The sequence below is a fragment of the Apteryx mantelli genome, chromosome 1, assembly GCF_036417845.1.
Source record: "Apteryx mantelli isolate bAptMan1 chromosome 1, bAptMan1.hap1, whole genome shotgun sequence".
Lineage (NCBI taxonomy): Eukaryota > Metazoa > Chordata > Aves > Apterygiformes > Apterygidae > Apteryx > Apteryx mantelli.
Genome location: NC_089978.1, coordinates 177379200 through 177403331, shown reverse-complemented (window position 1 = coordinate 177403331; position 24132 = coordinate 177379200). Strand labels below are relative to the sequence as shown.

The 24132-nt window shown below is 38.0% G+C and overlaps 1 protein-coding gene across 1 annotated transcript in view; it reads right to left on the bottom strand.

Annotated features, from left to right (window-relative positions):
* PPFIA2 (PTPRF interacting protein alpha 2) overlaps positions 1-24132 on the bottom strand; it is a 363489-nt gene that overhangs the window by 74439 nt on the left and 264918 nt on the right. The window contains exon 8 of the mRNA XM_067312975.1: positions 19665-19781. Within this exon, the coding sequence (XP_067169076.1) occupies positions 19665-19781 (117 nt within the window). The remainder of the gene's footprint in view (positions 1-19664; positions 19782-24132) is intronic.

Below are 24132 nucleotides of genomic sequence, written 5' to 3'. Positions count from 1 at the left end.
AAAAAAAAAAAACAATAACGTGATTATGTGCTCTATGTGATATAAGCCATGAACATTTTGAAATGGCAGCCTTTGATATCTAGGAGGTGTATGTTCATTGGTTAACAGAAAAATGTATTTCTGATGCCAAACTTTTATGTCTAAAGAGATTAATAAAAACACATACAAATAAAAAGGTGAAGGATATAAAATTTCTTTGCTGGTTTACTCCTATCTAAGATCCTCTAAAGGATCCTCTTTTACCCCTCCCGGGAAACCTGCATGCTCGATCACCTCTCTGAAATGCCTGTACACCAATGCACGCAGCTTGGGGAACAAACAGGAAGAACTAGAGATCTGTGTGTGGTCGCAGGGCCATGATCTCATTGCCATTACAGAGACATGGTGGGATAGCTCACATGACTGGGGTGCTGTCATGGATGGCTACGTGCTTTTTAGGAAAGACAGGCCAGGAAAGCGAGGTGGTGGAGTTGCTCTTTATGTGCGAGAGCAACTGGAATGTATTGAGCTATGCCTAGGGGTGGATGAAGAGCGAGTCGAGAGCTTATGGGGAAGGATTAAAGGGCAGGCTAGCACGGGTGACACTGTTGTGGGTGTTTACTACAGGCCACCTGATCAGGAAGAGGAAGTCGATGAGGCCTTCCACAGACAGCTGGAAGTAGCCTCACGATCCCAGGCCCTGGTTCTCATGGGGGACTTCAACCACCCCGATATCTGCTGGAGAGACAACACAGCTAGGCACAAACAGTCCTGGAGGTTCCTGCAGAGCATTGGTGACAACTTCTTGACACAGGTGGTGGAGGAGTGAACAAGGAGAGGTGTGCTGCTGGACCTCGTACTAACAAACAAAGAAGGACTGGTGGAAGATGTGAAGGTCGGGGGCAGCCTTGGCTGCAGTGACCATGAGATCGTGGAGTTCAGGATCCTGCGAGGAGGCAGCAGGGCACTAAGTAGGATCGCAACCCTGGACTTCAGGAGAGCAAACTTTGGCCTCTTCAGGGACCTACTTGGAGGAATCCCATGGGTTAGGGCCCTAGAAGGAAGGGGGGTCCAAGAGAGCTGGTTAATATTGAAACATCACTTCCTCCAGGCTCAAGAGCGGTGCATCCCTATGAGTAGGAAGCCAAGCAAAGGAGGTAGGAGACCTGCACGGATGAGCAAGGAGCTCCTGGCAAAACTCAACCAGGAGAAGGAAGTCTACAGAAAGTGGAAAGGGGGACAGGCCACTTGGGAGGAATATAGGAACGTTGTCAGAGTATGCAGGGATGCGACGAGGAAGGCTAAGGCCCGTTTGGAATTAAATCTGGCGAGAGATGTCAAGGACAACAAGAAGGGCTTCTTCAAATACATCAGCAGCAAGAGGAAGACTAGGGAAAACGTGGGCCCTTTGCTGAATGGGGTGGGTGCCCTGGTGACAAAGGATGCAGAGAAGGCAGAGTTACTGAATGCCTTCTTTGCTTCAGTCTTTACTGCTCAGGCCAGCCCTCAGGAACCCCAGACCCTGGAGGCAAGAGAGAAAGTCTGGAGGAAGGAAGACTTTCCCTTGGTGGAGGAGGAGTGGGTTAGAGATCATTTAAGCAAACTTGACACCCACAAATCCATGGGCCCTGATGGGATGCACCCACGAGTGCTGAGGGAGCTGGCGGATGTCATTGCTAAGCCACCCTCCATCATCTTTGAAAGGTCATGGAGAACAGGAGAGGTGCCTGAGGACTGGAAGAAAGCCAGTGTCACCCCAGTCTTCAAAAAGGGCAAGAAGGAGGACCCAGGGAACTACAGGCCAGTCAGCCTCACCTCCATCCCTGGAAAGGTGATGGAGCAGCTCATCCTGGAGGCCATCTCCAAGCATGTGGAGGACAAGAAGGTGATCAGGAGTAGTCAGCATGGCTTCACCAAGGGGAAATCATGCCTAACCAACCTGATAGCCTTCTCTGATGGAATGACTGGCTGGGTAGATGAGGGGAGAGCAGTGGATGTTGTCTCCCCTGACTTCAGCAAGGCTTTTGACACTGTCTCCCATAACAAGCTCAGGAAGTGTTTCCTCATGTTCAGATGAAATTGTCTGTGTTTCAGTTTGTGTCCGTTGCCTCGCGTCCTGTCACTGGGCACCACTGAAAAGAGTCTGGTCCCATCCTCTCAACACCCTCCCTTCAGATACTTGTACACATTGATAAGATCTCCTCTCAGCCTTCTCTTCTCCGGGCTAAACAGGCCCAGCTCTCTCAGCCTTTCCTCATAAGAGAGATGCTCCAGTCCCGTAATCATCTTTGTAGCCCTTCGCTGGACTTGCTCCAGTAGTGCCACATCCCTCTTGTACTGGGGAGCCCAGAACTGGACACAGTACTCCAGATGTGGCCTCACCAGGGCTGAGCAGAGGGGGAGAATCATGTCTCTCATAGACAAGCTCAGGAAGTGTGGGCTAGATGAGTGGACAGTGAGGTGGATTGAGAACTGGCTGAATGGCAGAGCTCAGAGGGTTGTGATCAGTGGCGCAGAGTCTAGCTGGAGGCCTGTAGCTAGCGGTGTCCCCCAGGGGTCAGCCCTGGGTCCAGTCTTGTTCAACTTCTTCATCAATGACCTGGATGAAGGCATAGAGTGCACCCTCAGCAAGTTTGCCGACGATACAAAACTGGGAGGAGTGGCTGATGCACCAGAGGGCTGTGCTGCCATTCAGAGAGACCTGGACAGGCTGGAGAGGTGGGCGGAGAGGAACCTCATGAAGTTCAACAAAGGCAAGTGCAGGGTCCTGCACCTGGGGAGGAATAACCCCATGCACCAGTACAGGTTGGGGGTTGACCTGCTGGAAAGCAGCTCTGCAGAGAAGGACCTGGGAGTGCTGGTGGACACCAAGTTAAGCATGAGGCAGCAATGTGCCCTTGTGGCCAAGAAGGCCAATGGTATCCTGGGTTGCATCAGGAAGAGTGTTGCCAGCAGGTCGAGGGAGGTGATCCTCCCCCTCTGCTCAGCCCTGGTGAGGCCACATCTGGAGTACTGCGTCCAGTTCTGGGCTCCCCAGTACAAGAGGGATGTGGCACTACTGGAGCAAGTCCAGCGAAGGGCTACAAAGATGATTACGGGACTGGAGCATCTCTCTTATGAGGAAAGGCTGAGAGAGCTGGGCCTGTTTAGCCCGGAGAAGAGAAGGCTGAGAGGAGATCTTATCAATGTGTACAAGTATCTGAAGGGAGGGTGTCAAGAGGATGGGACCAGACTCTTTTCAGTGGTGCCCAGTGACAGGACGCAAGGCAACGGACACAAACTGAAACACAGACAATTTCATCTGAACATGAGGAAACACTTTTTCACTGTGAGGGTGACAGAGCACTGGAACAGGTTGCCCAGAGAGGTTGTGGAGTCTCCTTCTCTGGAGATATTCAAAACCCGCCTGGATGCAATCCTGTGCAATGTGCTCTAGGTGACCCTGCTTGAGTAGGGGGGTTGGACTAGATGATCTCCAGAGGTCCCTTCCAACCTCAGCGATTCTGTGATTCTGTGATTCTGTGATTCTGTGATTTTTGTAAAGAGAGATAAAATGTATTCACAATTAATCCTTCACAAACAATGCTACGATTGCCAATTATGCATGAATGCATTTCGATTTATGCACATAAACTTTCCTCCTACTTATTTGAATAACTTTTTGGGCAAGCTGTTTAATCCCACCCATTGTTCACTTTTGCTTTAGATTATTCCTGTATTCACATATACAGCTGGTTGACATTTGAATTTTCCAGCTTTCAAAAAATGCCCACATTTTTATTTTTCTTAATTTGATTGGGATGAAAAATACCCTTCTCTACAGTTATGAGAAAAAAAAAGTCTTTAGAATTTTGAAATATACTTTCAAAAGTTTGCCTTGGAATTTTAACTGACATTTTATTACTTTTATGCCTTTATATTATTTCATGATATGTCCTTTATACAGGTACATTACATGGAGTAATGACTCCAACAAATCATGCAGAAAATTATTAAACATTAATCCAAGAAATAATCGAGAATTCATTTTTCAGGTTCTTAGGAAAGTTTTAGACAACAGTTTTTACAGTCCTACTCCCCCCCCCCCCCCCAAACTAAAAGGGCTTGAACAAGACAATGTGAAACATGCTATCATGGTAAGTCAAAGGCATCCTGTAGATGAAGCTGATTTAAATGTATCTGCTAAATTAGTTGGAGGACTTGGAATCTCCCACATCCCAGATACCTTTTATAAACAACAGTGTCTACAGAATAAGCTGGAGAACAGGATTCCAGTGTCTCCTTCCTTACCGGTAGCAGCAAAGCCCCCCCAAATTTTATCTGGCTGAAATTTTTGTGCTGAAATATTTCCCACATCCAAACAGTTTCCTGTTGATGATAACGTGGATTAATCAAATCCACTTGTAAACAAACAAGTAGTTGAATGCTTATAATGATTACATCCCTAAGTTAAAAAACAAACAAAAAACAAACACGTTAACTATGCTTGAAACCTTGTCAACAGAGCACATAAAATAAAGTTCCAAAGCAGTCAGTCTTAACTATCATAGCCTTACACTATTGAATATCCCTAATATATGTAAGAATAGTGTCAAATGAGTACAGAAGGAAAAAAATAAAAAAGTAATGAAAGTAAGGTGAAAGACTTGGGCAGTCTTTAAAGTAGGGCAATAATACTAAAGAAAACTTTCTAATCGGTTGAAACATTCTATTATAGAAAAAAAATTGTACATGGTCATCACATCTGGCTTAAAAGTCAGATATCCTGATAGTCATCATTATGAAATTTGTTGAAGAGTTCATCAAATGTGGTTGTGAAAAAGCTACATATATGCATACTCTTTAATATCAATAATTTGATGTAAAAGAAAGGTTCTACTATCAGTGGCTATTTTTGTTTAAAAACATGTTTTTGAGACATGGCAAATGGCTTGTATGTCCCAGTGCTTTGCTTTTTTACTAGCTACTTTATCTAACACAAGATAGTCCATCTGTTTCCTTCTATCACTTTTACTTCTTTAGACTACAGTGAGTAAACCACCACTATCACCATACATTTTCTACTTGATCTTTCTTGCTTTCCGAAGACAGCGAGGGAAAGAGCTACAGCTAGAGGAAGGCCTGTTGTGTCTATTTATTTATTTATTTATTTTATTTTAAGGTTTCTTCCAGTCAGGTCTTCCTGCATCAGGAGTAGCCCTGAATCTACTTTAGTTATGTAAACCTATCTGGCTTGGGGGGATAGGGAAAGCGAGAAAGTTGGTTCTCTGATCTCATTCCATTCTTCAGTGTGAATTCTGCACATTCAAATATTTCAACCATTCAGACAATTCAACTACTAAAAGCTTTAGCAAAAGCACTATTCACCCAGCAATAACTATATTGTAAAAACCTTGTTTCGACTGAAAGGCAAAGCTGAGGCACACATGGTGGAGCTGCTTCTTGTGAATGTCTCATAGTGATACGGTAGTGACAGAATAAGGACTTTGGGCTACAGCCTACACACTGCACTTTCGTAGCTTATGAATAAACTCAGTCAGCTGGCCTAAAAATCAAGGCATTTCTTAACTTTCATATGTGTCAGCAGATACGAATTCATACATTGCTGTGTGATGGGCAACTTATTTCCATGGCAGTTTCACTAATGCATTTTCATGAACTTTCATGAATTGTTTGTAATAGTACATTGGGAAATACCAAGGAAGGACACATTTAGCTAACCGGATAATATGATAGGAAAGAAGAAAAACAATGGCCAAAAAGGGCAGTATTTCAGGACTCTTTGCATTTGCTCCAAAGTCCAATAGCGGAAGACTTCTCCCTTAGAAAGAAAGACAGAGGTGCTGATTCCTACACCTTTTTTCCAGTTGCTTGTTCTATAGCATATGAAGATGAACAGGCTGTTTTTGAGAAAATATAGGCTAGGGCAAAGAATTTTAGCAGAGATAAGGAGTTTATGAAAACAAAAGATAGAATTGAAACCGCATTCCTAATGCTGAAAGAAACCACAAGAGTAGTCTGAGAACAGAAGGAAACTGCAAGTTGACGTCGGCAGCATGATGCAGACAGGAAAGCAGATACTCTGCACAGAGTAGTTTGGCAAAAGGTGGAAGAAAAACATTTTGAGGAGACCAGAAGCAAGAGAGGTAAACAGTGATCTAGTTTCTACCCTAAGCCAGTTGTATAAGGTTCCTATTCAGACTGTATCAAGAGAGAAACCAACTAACCTAAAACATTCTAAAACATATTTTAGATTCCAAAATTCTTTTGTATTTTCAATATTTGAGGACTAGAATTCTTTGAGAAATGCTACATGAGCAAAAAGAGGGTGCAAAATCGCTTCCCTTCCTCTCCATATTTTACTTAGATCAGCCAGTTTCAGTCACACAGATTGTTGAATTAAGGTCAAAGAAGTACAACATCTCATTATATAATTTTGTGTTTGTTCAGTACTTCCTTTGTTGCACTGTTGTACACCACTGAGGAACTTTGGCAAAGCAGCGAATGCATAGTCAGTGAACATGAACAGCAAGAGATTTTACACTATTGCTTAGGAATACCAAACCTGTTATTCATGGTTTTCAAGCTGCATACTATAGACCAGAAAGCACAGCACACTGATTGTGAGTGTCTTCCACAAGGAGCTGTTAACAGCAAATCTGCAGAAATGTCCCAGCTTAGGCCAAATATTCCCAGATAAGAAGAGAAAGTAACCTTAATCCTTTCTCCCATTTTATTCATAGATAATTTTGATGCTGGTGCGTGAAGGAATCTTAAACCGAAGTCATGTAGGACAGGGAAATGATTGTTAACAGAGTTGAAACAAGAAGTTGGAATGACCTTTATTCAGCTCTTGGCAATACAGTACTTAATTTTTAGTATGGCCTTGATATATGCTATATTTCTACAGCTGATCACCTACAGAATAAGGAGAGTGGCACGATCTTTTTGCATAATGGTTTTGTGAAGCTTAACACATTCATGGGTTATTAAAAAGCAAAACAAAATTCTGTGGCTGAAGCACAAAATGTATATATTAAAATGTCTTTCATTACATAGTATTATGGTACTACACAACTAAAGAGAAGCAGCTATAGTTGTACACAGAATTAATTTAAAATCATGACATTCCCAAAAAGAGAAGTTATGGAATGTGATTTCTCTGTCAATGCCATACAAAGTATTTCAGAGATACTGTTGCTTCATAAAGAAAGCTTTTTTAGTTGCCCAAATACAGCAATACAAGCCAGGAGGAAAAACAGAACTGACACGAAAGAATCATCAAGTAGATCTGATAACAGCGATGGTATTAACTACAACAGAGGAAGCATACCACAGAGCAAATCAAAGTTCAAAAATATCCTGTGGGACTGAATGCCATAGAGGGCAATAGGGATTAAACAAGAAAAAAGTGTCTGTGAAAAAAATCTTTGAATTGCTTATGGTCTGTGGAAAAGAGAAATAGATGTTCATGTTCCCTGTTGCGGAACAGTATGAAAAGGAAACCAACATCCCTGATATCAGATGTTTTTCTTTCAAGATCAAACAAGCACAGCAGCAAGGCAATTGGCTGCTTGTATATAAGGAGTGTCAGCAGGGAGAAGGACAGTAAATTGGACCATTGCACATAACAATAACCCCCCCTAGACCATTGCTTCCCTCCCCTATTCTCTCTGCCATAAGACAAAAGGAAAACCACACACTGGTTTACTAGTAAAACAATGAATAAGGGTAAAAGGAAGACCAGGCAAAAGTGTAAAATAAGACTAACCCAGAACATTATAGCCTCTGTTAACTCATTTCATATTGCTCTTCCAATTCAATCCATTAATAATCACACCGAAGTCAAACTAAGTGGAGTTAGGGATGTACACTTAAGTTTAAAAAAAAAAAAAAAAAGCATGACTTTACAGCATTTAGCAAATAAATTGTAAAATTGCTGTAGGCTATTAACTGCAAACTACTTCTGCTTTTTATTTTGTAAAGGACAGTTTGCCTTATATTCAAGAAAGATCCTTATATTCAATTACATTGTGCCAAAATATGCAAGGAACCTACTCTTCTAAAGGTGAGAAGTGTTCAACAACAGTAAAAGCACTTCTGAGAGATAATTTCCCCACAACTCTAAAACATCTGACAAAGATGTGCTTTGTCTATAAGCCAGTAATTAACTATATATTGTGCCATAGGATTTAACCCAGGAGGATGATGAGAAGAAAGGAAAGAAAAAAAAAATCTCACAGGATTACCTCTGAACAATCAGCAGTGGAGACAGGATTCATTTACTTGATAAAAATTCCTCATCAGTGTATCTCTGTTTATGGCAGAGTGAGTGTAAAGTCAATTCACACGATGCCCATGTACATAAGTATTTTCAGGCCTAAGGACTTCAGCTTGGTCTAACCACAAGGTACCTTTGATTCAAAAGGCTGCTCTTCTAGAATTCCTAGAAGAAAGTAGTATTTTTACGGTGTAAACACTATTCTTTTTTACTGTAAAGAGTGTGTGCCTTATGTCTACCCTTTTTCTAAAGACATTTTCTAATTTCTTTTGTTTTGAAAGAATACTGGCAGTTTGTCGTACCATATATCACTAGCATCAAAATTGAAGTCAGCGCCATGTTCTCAGTCAGTATTGTGCTACTGTGGCTCTTTGACAGTTCATGCTGAACAAATTTATCTCGGGCTCTCTTCCTAATGCCAAAACCAGCTATTTCTGTTAATTTGACTGGCTACTTTTGGCAAATAGAATAAACCCAGAAGATTTCTGACATAGTTTTACACTAGAGTTACGTCAGAATAGAATTGATTTGTAAAAAACATGAAAGCCTTTGTTTAAAAAAAGAAAAACCCACAGAACTTTTGACAATAGGTATTTTTCTTGACACACAGCATAAAAACTAACATGAAGTTGGCCTTCCAAAGGTTTGCAGATAGTGAGTTCTGATTGCTACCTATGTGAAGGTTTATTTGCCACTAAATAATTTCTGTAAATATACATAAGCAACGAGCACAAGTCTATGCAACTTTTCTCTGGACCCTATAAAATGTCAAATGAGGGTTTGGGTTTTTTTTTTTTTGCTAGCATGAAGTTGGAAAGGAAAGCAACGATCTGAAACATACATAAAAAGTAAAAAGTTGGATTTAAGCTAAGGTTCAACAGGGAATTGTTTTCAGAAAACATCACAGTATATTTTAAAAAGGCTAAAATAAGAAAGAATGCTTTTTAAATAACAGAACATCGTTGCTGCAGAAGCTCACAGAGACTGGAACACGCTGTTGTCTGCCTCCAGCTTTGACATATCCTCATATCTGCCATGAGCCTATGACCGTGGTGATTAGAGTACAAGATACACCTCTTTTACTTGCCCATATTCTAGGATGGCATCTCAACCCAAAATGAAGTGATTCAGCAATATTGCTTTGTGACACTTCTCTCTCTACCTCTGCTAAGGTAGGTGCTAGCTACTGCTCTATAAACTATGGGTGAAATTGTGGTCAGGTGTTCAGAGAACTACTGATATGGCAGGCAAGATGTGAAAGCCTTCCTATAGCGCATATGCAATATCCAGAATTTCCATGGTTTAAATCACTTCCCAAATATTTTGGAAATAATCACATGATCAGTAGTAGTAGTAATATTTAGACCTATGCTATGTTTAGACTCTATTAAGAATAAGATAACTTCCATGAATAATATGCACATAGAAAACTCAGCATGAGGAAGAAAAGGGAACAAATGCCAGATAGTGGTTAAAATCTTTAAAATTGCTAATTTTAAGCAGCCAAGGTTGAAAATGTTGTCCCAAATCTCAGGGGAAAAAACATTACTTTTAGCTATGGGAGCCATGGAGACATTCCTTGTGACTTAGAAAAGGTGGCTATGAAGGCCAGAGCTTCAGGGGAGAGATGGAAGTTATATATATTTCCCAGGTAAAAGAAACGTTAATGAATTCTGTTGTATTGAAATATTAACAGGGAAATCAAATAACCAGAGGATGCTAAATTATATACATCACTGTGCTGCAAGAAGTAATGTTTACTGATGTTGTTTGTGATGTAAGAATAAATCAATAGTAATAGTGACCAGAAGATGCTCTTTACTATAGTGTAGAGTGTTTCCATCCCTAGTCCGTTTAAATGCCTCCTACACAAAAAAAATTTAAAAGAACATAAATGATATAACACAGATATGTAGCTCTGTGATAGCCCAATCACAAGTGACAGCTAAACGACAAGCAAAAGCAATCCAATCATTACCCAGAAATTATCACACAAAATGGAAAATGAAAAGCTATGCCACAACTAATAACATTACAACTAAGGTATCATAGTCATTTCTAAGTGATTGTGTTACTTCTCCATGTTTGAAGGCTATACTGCTTCTATAGGTTGTTCCACATCTTTCGGTCTGTGTGATCTCATGAGCATTAGAGATCCCCTCTTCAATTACTCTGAATTTTCTCCAACCTCTAATCAACTATCAAAGCCAACATTCTCTCAGCTGAAATATTTCTTCCTCTCCATCCCCCCACCCAGTACCAATGTAACAACAGCTACCTTTCCCAGCACTTTTCTCTGCAAATGTCCTCATTGCCTTGCTCTTTCTATCAAGGCACTCAAAGACTCCAGCTTTTATTACTGCTTTGAAATTCTAGAATAACTCTGCTCCCTGATAAGCTTTCAGTTGTTTTTTTTCTTTCTGATGCCTGTAATCAGCTGCTATGCTTTACTCATTTTGCAAAATGGGGGATGGGAAAAAAAGGTCTACTTAATGGGTGGGCATTTTTCTTTTTGTTGCTCTTGCACTATTGGAAAGAACTTCTGAGATCTTATGCAGAAGATAAAAATCAGTTCCTCTTGCTTCTTTTATAAGGGCTGTTTAGCTGCCCGAACCAGGTTATACATGCAAAAAACCACTACCACTTCCCTTGACTAACTCCTTCATTTGTAGTTCCACCAGACCACCATTAGCGGCAACAGGTTTAGTGATTCCTTGCAGCAAATCATCCAGCAAAGTTCAGTTAGCCAATGCTGTCAGCCAGTATAGTGTTGTAAGTATAAAATTCCAGTGCCAAAGGTAATGAGACTTTTAAAGTAGTACTCCAACAGTGGAAAAGTACATAGAGGTTTCTATTAGATGGAAGGGAAATGAAACTTCTATGGATTCAGAGAAAAGACAGGTTAATTTGTATGAAACATGGATAAAAAAGAGCTAATTTCTTGAAAAGTTAGAGATCTGACTGAGAAGCGTATTGATTGTGTAAATAATGCAATTTCTCAATACCATTAAATCCCTGTGCTGTAATATTGAGGACTCATGCAGACACACACAACTACCGAGCATCACAGTACATACTCAATAATTGCCTAAAGATTCTTTTAGAGAGAATATTGTGCACTGTTCCAGACTTACTGCTTGGATTATTGAAGCCTCCTAGTCCCAGTTATAGTCTTTTCCCACTTTTTCCTTCCACTCTGAAAACTCTTTACCTCCCTGGGTGTGTCAAGCCATCAATCTTCATAAGCTCCTTCAGCATATGCTTCCTTAATTAGGTTCCTCAATATTAATCCAGAAAGGGATGTTTAGAAAACCAGAAAGATATCTGCACCGCTTGGAAACTAACCCATCGTCTAATTATCAAATGTAGTTTGCATGTGAAGTGTATTTATCTCTCTAAATTAGACTGTGAATCCTTTGGGTAAAGGATCATGTCTTCCACTATTTCTTATACATTATGCATACAGCTTGCACTCAGTAAAGAGCAAAACAAACACCCCTTACTGCAAACTTTTTCTAAGTTGCAAACAACCCTTGCAGGTCGGTGTTAAATCCTTAATTTGTCCTCTTTTTAAACTGCTCCTCCAGAGGAGGGCTCCAAGTGTCCTGCCTTCACTCCATTATCTGTTATCCCATATGCTGCCAGTTAAAATGATTTAGTCACCCATAGCAAAAGAGCATAGATGATATAAATTAATAACTAAACCCAGAAACTGAAAACTTTCTTCTTTTCTGCTGGCTAGTCAAAGTGACTAGATGAGGAGCAGAACAATGATAGTCAAGTCCAAACCAGAATAGATTCTGCTGATTGCTCTGAAAGAGACCTCTTACTTTTATTATATTATTTCCTCTGAACATTTTAGCCCACTCTGAGTTTGCTTTGGCAAAACACATCCTCACTCCTACAGGACAAGGTGTCTACAATTGCTGTCAATGTTTTAAGTGATTTTAGTATCTATAAACTACTGGGTTTTGATTTAATTATTTGAATATGATAGTGTCATGACTAAGAAGAAAAATAATCTGGATGTGACTGCCTGAGGTATCTGATAAGGTAGCATAACCCCAGCTGTCTGATACACGTAAAAAGTAATTATATACAGCTCTGGGTTCCTCTTAAAGTATAGCGTAATTTGTTGAGGACAAAAAGGTCTTACTTGCACTTTACCTATCTTGGTATACATAGATGTTTTCATGTGTTTATAACAGTACGGTTTATTACTCTGTGGGGAAGGGAACAATTATGCTGGTAAAACTGCCCTTAGTATGGGTGGTACAAGTATGGTAATACTTGTTTAAAAAAGCAAAATCACAAAGCTAGTTAAAGAGTGTATGCTAGTACCATTATGAATCTAGGTACAAGGAAAGGTCCATTATTAGCAGGTTATAGGTATCATAGCAACATATGAAATCTTAAAAAATAAAAAAAAGGCACCACATAAGGACGTATTGGCTTTGTATTGCATCAGTGTTTACAAGTTGCAGTTACAAATGTTAGCAATAAAGTTTAAAAATAAAAACAGTGCATTTCCAAGGAAAAATAACTTGATTTAACACTGTACTGAAATGCTTAACTTTCACGTCTTCAGTGTAACAGAAATCCACACTGAAGTGCTTTGTCAAGCAGAAGTCCTTCTATGCATATAGGGTGTCTATGAAGATAAAAATAGTCATTCCCCAGACCAATTCATCTCTGATAAAACTTCATTAACTTCAAAAGCATTATAGCAATGTTTTGTTATATGTTTGATTTAAAAGATGAAGCATGGAATTTACTCTGGAATACTCTCTTATACAGGCCAGAAATAGGCAATGAATTCTGAAACATTGAGGAAATACAAAATTATAAGTGAAGGAGTACTTTCATGGTAGACATTCAAAGTATACAGACATGAGAAAACGAAATGTTTCCCAAAGCAACTTCAATCCTTCCCAATTTGCATATGAGCATTTCTGAAAAAATTCCATTTTACTCAATACATCCGATTTCCATGGCTTGGATGGAAGTTGAAATAAATATCAGCAAGAAATAACTACTTTATTTGCAAACAAACTACTTATTCTGAGTATTTTACTTTTTGGGGTCCAGCAAGCACCACTTTAAAGGAACACAATTTGTAGAAAGAAATGAGAACACCATGTGCTTACTACTATCAACATCTGAAACTCAGTCTTAATTCTTGCCCCAGTTACACAAGGTAGATGGTGCATGAGATTCAGTCATGGGCTCAGGCTAAATTTGTCTTTAAATGTACTAATTACTATTGCAGTAATGAAAAGATTACATTTGGGGTATCTTGATGAACTTTGCTTCAAAGTGAAAGAAATATTGGGAAAAATATTTCCTTCCTCCAATCTGACCACAATTGTTGACTGGATATAGGTGAAGATGAGTGCTAGTTAAAATGGCAAATAAAAGAAGAAAATATGGTTTCCTCAAGTAATATATTATTTTATATACTTCTAGGTACTTTTACATTCCTTTGTATATATCCTTTTATAGTCATTCATCAGGAAAACAAGCTAATTGGTGACAAAACAAAATTCCATAAAATTGTATTTTTCATACTGGTAATGTCACATTAAATATATATGTGTATATATCTAGATGTATAAAATATATTACTTTTATTTGTGGAATTTTTCACTAAAAGGATTAGGCATTCATAATGTTTATAACATGGACAATAAGACTATTCAAAGTAACTTCAGATATGATAGGAAAAAATGTTTCAGATATAGTTCTACAGATAAACTGTAAATGTCCTAAAGGTGTAATCTAGAATATTAATTTGTTTTGATGGAGTTTCTCTAAAACATCTTACAGTTTGGAACTGAGAAAAAAAGTGCTAGGTTAGCTGGATCATTGGAATGCCCATAATTTATTTTCTTTTTCCTTTAAATCTTCTCTTATGCATTTAAATGAAAAAATATTATTTCAGATACTTTTTTTAAAAAGTGGCAAAAAAGGACCATGTCTGGGGGTCTATGGATTCTTGGATATCTACATACTCATACATTTGTTTCTCATACTCATTATTTGTCTTTGCTTCGTTTGTTTTCCCATCAGAACAACTATTTGTGTCCTTTCAGTATTTTAAACTTCTTTGTCCTTGATGCATGTGAATTGGCCATCTAGTTGTCAATGAGAAGGACATATGTCATGCTTTATCATCTCATAAAACTGTTGTTGCAGCCAGAGTTCTGAAGCAATTATTGAATATAATATCACTTTTATTAGGAAATAATATGTTACTGTAGGAATCCTTAGTGCTTCAATAAGAGGACAGTGCTTATGATTACAGAATTTAAAATGATGCTCTGGCTGCCCTGTAATCATAGAGCTGGCAGCCTCTAAGAGGTCAGCTAGCTCACCACCCTGTCTGTGCTGCATGCTGTCTCAGATGCAGGATGTTTCTCTTAAGAAATCCTTAAAAATTTCCAGTTCTGGAGACTTCTCCTCCTCTCAGCAATCTATTCTAGTGTTTCGCTGTCCTCATTGTTCACCAGTTTTACTTTGACCATTTCTCTTCATATCTGACAGTACATTTTATATATTTGAATATTATCATTCTGTCTCCCTTAGTCTTTTCTTCTTTATGCTTTAAGCCTAAATTTTGAAAATTCTTCTCACAGATTATGTTCTCTAGATTTATGATCATTTTTATTGCTCTCTTCTGAATTCTCCTCAAGACAGTCCTCATCTCTCTTTACATTAGGGACCCAAAACTGGATACAGGACTTCAGCTGAAGCCTTACCTTTGCTGAGCAGGCACAAGAATATTTTGTGTGCCCTGCAGGTCCTAGTCCTGTTTATCTATTCCGTCATGACATTTGGCTTCATACTGTTGATCCATGATAATTTTGTCATCCATTAATCTCCAGATCCATTTTTACAGAATTACTACAAGGCTGTTTCCCATATCCAGTAGGTGCCATGTTTGTTCACTCCAGCCTTCCTCGTATGAATTCTTTAAAAAGAACTAGGATTTACCAGGCAGCTCTTTATGTGCCAAAGGATGAAGTTTATTCCCTGGCATCCTACCTCGGTCACTGGCAGTCATGTGACCCTAAGTTATCTTTAGTGTAGGTCCTATGTCCTGAATAATTCTACTTGTTGCTCATAAGAAACTTCATCCATTTTATATTCCATTCTATGATCTACAGTAGATCCTTATCTGAAGAGATTGCAAATTCTTCCTATTTAGTCTTCAACCAGATGATAACTTTCTTTTTCTACAATGCCCTATTAGCTACCTTTTTTAATTTAAATCCTATTATAAAAATTCATATCCTTCGTAGTTATCCTTCCAACCTAAGGGTTGTGATTGAAGGCATCTGAGGCTTTTTAAGTGTCCCCTCTCTCTGCTGAATCTTATGTGAACATTTTCTCTCTAAGTTAGAAATCTACTGATCAAAGACACTCTCCTGCTTTTACATGAGGTATATTTATTTTTGCCTATCTGCTCCCAGAGCAGAGAAGCTGAGAAAAAAACAAAGTTCACTTGGGAATACCACCTGTGCAGCCATGGTTTCATCTCCAGGATTCATCTTTCCTTCTGAGTTACGAAGCTTATCAGCAAGGACTGATGAGAACATCAGACCTCTCTGCTCCCAGAACTTTATTTGCAAACCAAAAGTGACAATGATCTCCTACATTTTTGCTGGTGCTCACAGGTATAAGCAATTTGAAGGTGGCAGACAAATTTGGTAATCCTTTATTAACATCTTGCACTCAAATCCCCCCAGAGGTATGTCAGGTGCAATAGACCCTGCTCCTGCTGTCACCAGGGGCTCATTGGCCATCCCTCACTACAGGCTGCTTCAGAAATAGGAAACCATTGGTATCGAGAAGAGGTGCACGCAGGCTGCTGCCCTGCAGAATGATGAGCTCCTTCTCTGCTGTTTGTGCCACAGCAGAACTTCATACATAGCCAGCTTCTTTCCTTTAACATCCCTGCATGCATCCTTCAATGGTAACCTGATGATCAGTAACATTTCTCAGCTTCCCTACCTGCTTCCCAATAGATTTACCAGCTGTCACTTTATTCAGTGGGAATACTGACTTTCCTGGCTTTCACTTGTGGGGAAACCAGGCCTCCATCTTTATAGATCAAGTGAAGGATCTAGATGGAGGTAAGTGGTGTCTGATGCTCACAGATCAAGGTAGAGGAATATCTGATAATAGAAATGGTTACATCTTCATTCCTGTGGTATGTGATCTTTGTCAGGTTTCTTTAAAGAATTTTTCAAAATTCTTTGAAAACTCTCCTGCATCCCATCTTTGCAAGTTTCTCTATTTGCTAGCTTTTAAATTTCTCTCGCCTAAGTGACGTATCTTAGGAGCTCTATCTTTGTAGAGCAGAAATGTCAACATACTTGGTCAAGGTCCCCGCCACAGAACATTTGTTACCTTACCTGTTCAGTTAGCTGGCATCCACCTGCCAATGGAAACAACCTACAGTGCAAATTGCAGTCTGTTCCAGGCACACAAAATGCCAGACCCAAGAATTCTCCGGAAGGATGATTCTGTGTTGAAGCCCCTACTATTCTCCTACAGCAGGTGTCTTACAACATTTCAAATTTTGTGAAACAACATTTAAAAGCCATTCACTCATTTTTTTCTTGATATTTTTCCTTTGTTTTTGCAAAGCAATAAGTATCATAGTTAGTACTTCCCAATACTTAAGTTTTGCCATTATTTTCTTTTGGCGAAGTTTCATTTATACTTGATAATAAGTCTCCATTTACAATTATTCTCTGTCCCAATTAATAAGGTTTGTATTCCTTAAAGATTAACTAGCTTGATTTCCCATATTACTAATTTTTAAAAATATCACTATGTATTAAGCTATTGCTTTATATAAATCAACTTATAGTGCAGTAGAACAATATCCTTTTAAATCACATTTGTAGTCTCATAAAAGTATACATCAGAACCCTATTTTCCATAACATTTTATTTTAGCATTCTTTGGTTTTGAGTTTTTGGGGTTTGGGGGGTTTTGTGTGTGTGTTTTTTTTAACTTCCTAAGTTTCACTATCAGCATTTTCACAATTTTGTTAGTATCAGTGTAGCTAAATAGACTAATGCAACTTTGGTCATATTTTAATTATTGGCATGTCATTAACTTTTCTGTTTTCTGGAGATCTCTCATTTTTCCAAGATTTGTTAAAGAAAATTAATGGCCCAGAAAAGTTCTCAGCTGTTTCTTTTAATCCTCTTAAGAGGAAATAATTTAAAAATATTTAATAACTTCTTTCAGCCCTTATTCTAACCACTGAAGTAATACAACATACTTCCGTGTTGCTGTAAAATGCAGTCATATTATCTTGTGTTTCCAAGAGTATAGTAATCATTCAGTAAATGAGCTGGTGACCTCTTTTTCTAAATAAACAAAAAGTTATACCAGCTTCAGAACTGATGTTAAATTTGGGACTCACCTAAATCTCAGCAAACAGTTCAGTTCACATGTCTTCCAGATATGACACTGTAGGCACCTTTTACTTTAAGGATCCTCTAATCACCTGTACATGTTTGGGAGTGCCTGTTCCGGGCACCTGAGGAAGCTTTATTTCTGTGCCCATGTGGATTTTACCATGCCTGTATCTCCTAGAGAAGCCCAAAGTGATAGGCATGATTAATGTTACGACTTCCTGAAGGTACTGCTAATATTATGACTAGCGCGCAGAAAGCAGAAACCTGAAATGTAGGGTCTACTCTGACTGACCAAAACTGACCCCAATCACAGGATATTACAGACGAGGGTGCAAGTCATCAGGTCGTAGGTTATTGTCCTCCACCCCTACAGCTGAAGTTGAAGGAACAGTATATTTTCCAAGTTAATGCTTATAATACAGAAGTATTATAAACTGAAGTATATTACAAAGCTGGGACTTGTCTTCATGAACTAAGAAGGAACAAATGGTGGCCACTGAGATAATGGTAGAAAGTCAGAAAGCAGCCAAAACAGAGGACCTGAACTGAAGCTCACTGGTAGATCCCATACCAATATAGCCTCCTGTGAAGTCCCTATCCTGAAAGCTTCCGTTATTATATGGAACAAAATTAGTGAGCACAAGCTTTTAATTCAGCTTAACAAGACCAAGTTAAATAGTTTTGATTAGGATGTACAGAAGTTTTCTGAACATAATTTTCTAGAAACATTTAATTCTTCTTAATAATGTATTGTTTTGACTTTTCATTCCTGTTTCATTCATACTGAAATATTCAGACTTCTTAAAGAACTTATTTACACTTAGTTCTGCTTATTAACAATGAACCAAATGGCTCAGAGTAGAAGACATATCTAGCAAAGAAAGTGGAAAATCAGAGATTTTCAGCTAAGCAGTGTGGCTGTATTTAAAAGCACAAGTGAGTGGGCTGTTCACTGTTTTAACAAAATTTCACAGATGTGCCAAACAGTAAGATTTCACAAGGAAGAAAATAGCTGAACAGTATTTATTTACAGTATTTGTCTCAACCACACAGATTACTTAAAGAAAAATGCACATACACAGTAAACTGCAAAACATCTAAAATTAAAGCTTGCAGTGCAAGTGCATTCTTGTAAATTGGATTGCCTCTAAAATAAATAAGTAATGATGAATGTTATTTGTTTTAAGTATGATTAATGCCACTGTTCATCACATGCCATTAGATAAAAATGCACAATTAGAGATCCAAGCAGCAGCTCTACTGATGTCAGCAGCCTGCCAAATGTTATGTTACGCTTGCATTTTAATTTAATAACTGTGAAGCAAAGAGAGAAAGAGATGCAATTTGGTTTTCTCCATCTGTAAAACTAATGCTCAAAAGCAAACCTTGTTTCTAAATCAGATATTCTCCACCTTTTTTCCTCTTATAGCCTCAAGTGGCAAATACTTACCCTAAGTTCTATATAGCTGTTTAGTTTTGGAAAAATGCTAAGCAAAATGCTCTTCACTTTTCCTCGGCAAGGACATAAATTTGCAATGAATCTGTTGGTAAACACAGACAGAAATGCCTTTTTCAAGTCTTTAGGTCTCTTTGTCATTCCCTTATGGACTATTTTGGCAGCAGTTTTTGGATATATGCCTTTTGGCATATACGTGCTGTTACACCTTGCTGTTCTGTCTGTGACATACAGAGGACAACTCAGGAGGATATACTGCCCTTGATTGCAGCTTTGTGCCAAAAATCCATGGAAAGTTTACTATAACCTGTGGGTCTCACTCAATACCAGTGCAATATCCTATCAGTGAGCAAGGACCTATGCATTTGCTTTCCATTTCAACAATTTTTCTGATATTGGCTTGACTAGGTAGACAATCTTCTAAAGGGAAGCCGTACAAAATGTTCACATTACAAAAATCTTGTATGTGATTATCATATTGATTGTGTGACTCAAAACTAATATTTTATACCTTTTCATGAACCTTTTGCCCTGGCTCCATTCCTTCAATATGCTCTGATTCAGCAGGCCCTTCACCAGCTGCCATTTTCCTTTGAATGTGTGCATTTTGTTCACGCAAAGCTACAATCTGCAAAAGAAAGAAAATAAATGGTCAGTATACTCAAAATACCCAGAAACCACTGAATAGGCAAATTTTAAAATCTATTGAAGTTTTGATCCCATACTATCTGTGTTGTAGCATTTGCAAAGTAAGGCCTATACATACAGAGATTAAAAAAACAATAAATTTAAATAAAATTTGTACTAATAACGATTAAGGACCATTAAAGATACAAAGGAACCAAAAATGACAGGAAATTAAATATTAAGACTTGTTTTATCTTCTATCCTCAGTTTGTGCTGGGGCAAGAGCTCTTAGGCACTGATTTCATTACATTACAGGACAAGATAAATTCTTGCATGTAGAGCACAACAGATCTCAAACTGGCATTATATGGAAACTCGGCCAAAGGCTACGAAGTAAAAACAAGTGATGTAAGACAAAGTGTTGCTTCATGTCAGTTGCCCATCTGTTACTAACACACATTTTACAAGTGTATTTTTGTTAATAGAAACATGTGCATAAAAGTACTAAGTGTCTATTCATTGACAATTTTAGCACATATACAAGCAGTTTTTTTGTATTAATTGAAAATAATTTTTCTATTCATTAGTAATGGTGTTAAAAAGCCTATCCAGGTATTGGAAAATAAGTTGATTTCTCTCCCAGCTTGTAGCTTACTCTTGGATGATACACAGTGCAGAAAGTTTCAGGTGCTAAAAGATTTTTGCATAGTATAGTATGGCAAATTGGAATATCTGTCTAAGATAAAACTTACTCATTTTAATAAATTGCATAGTTAGAAGTTTCTGTTTTACCATTCTGCTTTAGTATACACTACTATATATAGTGTGTGTATATATATGTGTATATATAATATTTATAATAATATAATAATTTATATATAATAAATGGTCTACCAAATGGATAATATTCTGTGTATTACACACAGTAGAAATCTGGCAGGATGTGTTGGGAAACATGATGTAAATTTAAAGGCTTCTATCATTGTATTATGGCTGCATAAATCCTGAGTCAGAAACCTAAAATACTGTCCTGTCCTAGAAGACAAACTCAAGGGGTGAGAGGCAAGAGCTAAGGCCGTACTACCTGGTAAGCATGCATAGCTGTCAGGACTTTAAACAATGAATAGTTGAAAATTTATGTTAAAAATATATTTAATTTGATCTGAGTAATCTAGCTCTAAAAAAGATTTTCAGTTGTGTTTTTTAACTTATGTTGGAGTTCTGATTATAAAGACCACTGGAATGAGCTCTGACCAGCCTCTGAGATCTCAAGGACACACCACTTTAAATAACTCTTGCCTAATATAAATGTGAAAACTGTTTAGATATGAGTCAGGCTGATTCACTGCTAACTAAATTCCAAGTTTCAACTCTTGATACACTGGTGACTCCCACTGATTTCAGAGCCAAGAGTGAGAAGGAAGGCAAAATTTCACCCAAAGCAATTATATGATTAATATAAAAGAGTGGGGATTAAAACTGTCTGAAACAATCTGCATCTTCTTGGGATATACAAATACACTGTGCTTTTGCTAAGATAATAAATACAGAATACAAGCCTTCCTAATCTCAGTAGCATAATTTCTTTCCTATACAGTAATCAATAATTTAATAACTTTTTTTCTGACTAGTTTCACTCACTTCTTTTTTGGTTCAAGTGGTTTTCAAATCTAAAATAATAGTTCTCACCAAGCAAAATTAGCCAATAATTAATCTGAAAGGTGACCTTTAGGGAGATCAAGGGAAGCTACTTCGATGTATATATTATAAAATAATGACTTATGGGGAATAAATACACATCATGTGGAACTCATGTAAAAATCACAGGACGTTATCTGACAGTTGCCAATAGATCTGGAGTTTCACATGACAATCTTCAACTGATTAAAATGCATTAAAATGCAGACTTCACTGTGACTTCAACTTAAATTATCACCTCTACCTAATACAAATCCTTAAAAGTCCTTTAACTCCATAATAATATTATATAAAGAATATTGCAAAATCTTGTCATTTCATCACACATTCCCAATAGCTGGTATTTTTCTTAGCCTCTTCTGGTATTTAGAAAACCTAGGACCCCCACTTTGAATATATAAAAAAATAACTGTACCTTCAAAGTGATTCAATGTTGTTTATAATTATTTGGGGGATTCTTCTGATTCTGAATGTTTGGGAGCAATCTCTTTGCCAAAAATCCCTCAACATTAAAGTTTATTTTTTTCAACAGTTTCATACTGTAATTAATGCAGAATAACAGTATACAGTAATAATACAGAGTTTCAACTCTGGCACATTTTAGAAGTATCCTCCCTGGGTAGCCAGATAACAGACCTAAGCTGTGAAGAGCTACACAGCAAACTTGCATTCAGACCTGCTTCTCTTCTTGATTTAATGAATAAATAGTCACCACACACATTTAGGCAATAGCACCTTTGTTCTTGGGCAATTACAGTTGTATTACATGTAGGTGCAACAAAAAACCATAACACTACAACTACAACATTTTTTTCTGGTTTAGCTGTGTCTCTGTATAGATAACTATTTTGTGGCTTTTCTTAGTCTAGCATTCCCCAAAGTGGTGAACTGCACTTAGCCAGGAAGAAACTGGAACAAAGCAAATTAAGAATCGGCATAGACTATCCCCTCAATAATCCTGTGACATCTGAAGGTATGTATTGAACTCCACTGATTATGAAGAGAGATATTTGACTCTATCTACATAGCAGATATCTGAAGCTGGGTGAAATCTGGGTGAGATGAAACTCCAAAGACTGTGTACAGAGGCACACTGTTAAATATAGACATGATGGTGAAAGAAACTACTGCCCAATGTCACTATTTTAGTTTCCTATTTTACTTTATACAGAAAAGTGACTCACACAATAATTCCAAGTAAGGCATGGTACTAACCCTTGAGAGTTGCCACTTTTAAAATTATTTCAACTAGGTCTGTAATAGCTCATCTGTCTGTATCAATAGTCACTCTCTATAAGACACTTTAACAGAGTATAAATAACTCTGATTTGCTGTATGGAATAAGCTATATCTACAAAAGTGTTTTGGGAAGATATATCCGATCTTAAAATTTAGCCACTTTCCTATGTTGGTATCAAGGGCTACTCCTCTTGCTAAAAAATGGATTGTGAAAGGAGAGAGCAATATCAACAAAAAAGTAAAAACACAAAAAATGCATGTGGAAGGTGTAGAGTACTGCACCTTACCATTCAGTGACAGGTCTACTAGGAGAAAGTTGCAGTTAGCAGTCCAGCAGACTGAACTCCAAGATCCCAAAGATTGTAACCAGTTCTACATTTCTATGTGCTTTGCAATTTTAAAAGTTTAAATAAGTTTCTAAATATGTAACACAAAATAAAATGCAATTGTGATTTTACACTGAGAAAATTACAGTAAATAGAGTTCCACTTTCACTATCTCATATCAAATACTCATCCAGGATTAAAAACAAAAAAAAGCATGCACACAAGAGAGCAAGCCTTGTTTTTTCTTCTCAATTGCCGGCTCTTGAATCTCACTTCATGTCAGGAGACCAGATCAATGTTGTGATTGCTGTGGACCCTGCTCTTCACTGAAGACGCTACAGAGATCAAGAATTCCCCGTTATACCTGGGCATTCCTGTCTCTTTAAAGTATGTTTTAATGACACACACGTAATGCTGCTTCCACTAACCAAACCCAACTAATTGGACTGATACAGAAGAGCAAAGAGAATACCGCTCATGTCCTTTGCCACATTCACTCTGCAAAGCATCCAAAGGAGCAGGAACAATAAACTTACTTTGATTTCAATATTCAGCCAGCCTGTTCCTCATAAATAAACACAGGTAGGCTTACATAGCTTTCAGAATAGATCCATAGTTCACCACAATTTAAAAATCTACATATACGCTAATGTAGGTGAAAGAATTAGTTTGTCTACATTCCAGTCCTATAAAGTTTCATACATTTGAAATAGCAAGGGAAGAAAAACAGAGTAAAAATGGAAATGTATTTGGGGGAAACAAAGCAATGTGTAGAAGAATTTGCTTGGATTTCTAGAAGATGGAAATCCTGGCCTAAGTGTACTCCAAGAAGGACAGACCTTGACCTAGTAAACCTCGCAATAAAATCTAAGCCTCATTCCTGAAATTGCAGTGTAAACAAAATGAGAATTACTCAGTGCTTCAAAGGCAGTACTACTTGGCTACAGAGTTTTTCACTTGTAAATCACCAGTTTATGATCTGGAGCCTTGCCTTCTGTTTGGCAAGTGGCTGGCTGATGTCTGGCCTCCATATCAGTCAAAACATTATTGCCGTGCACACAACAGAAAGGTGTCAGTAAGTCCTCCAGT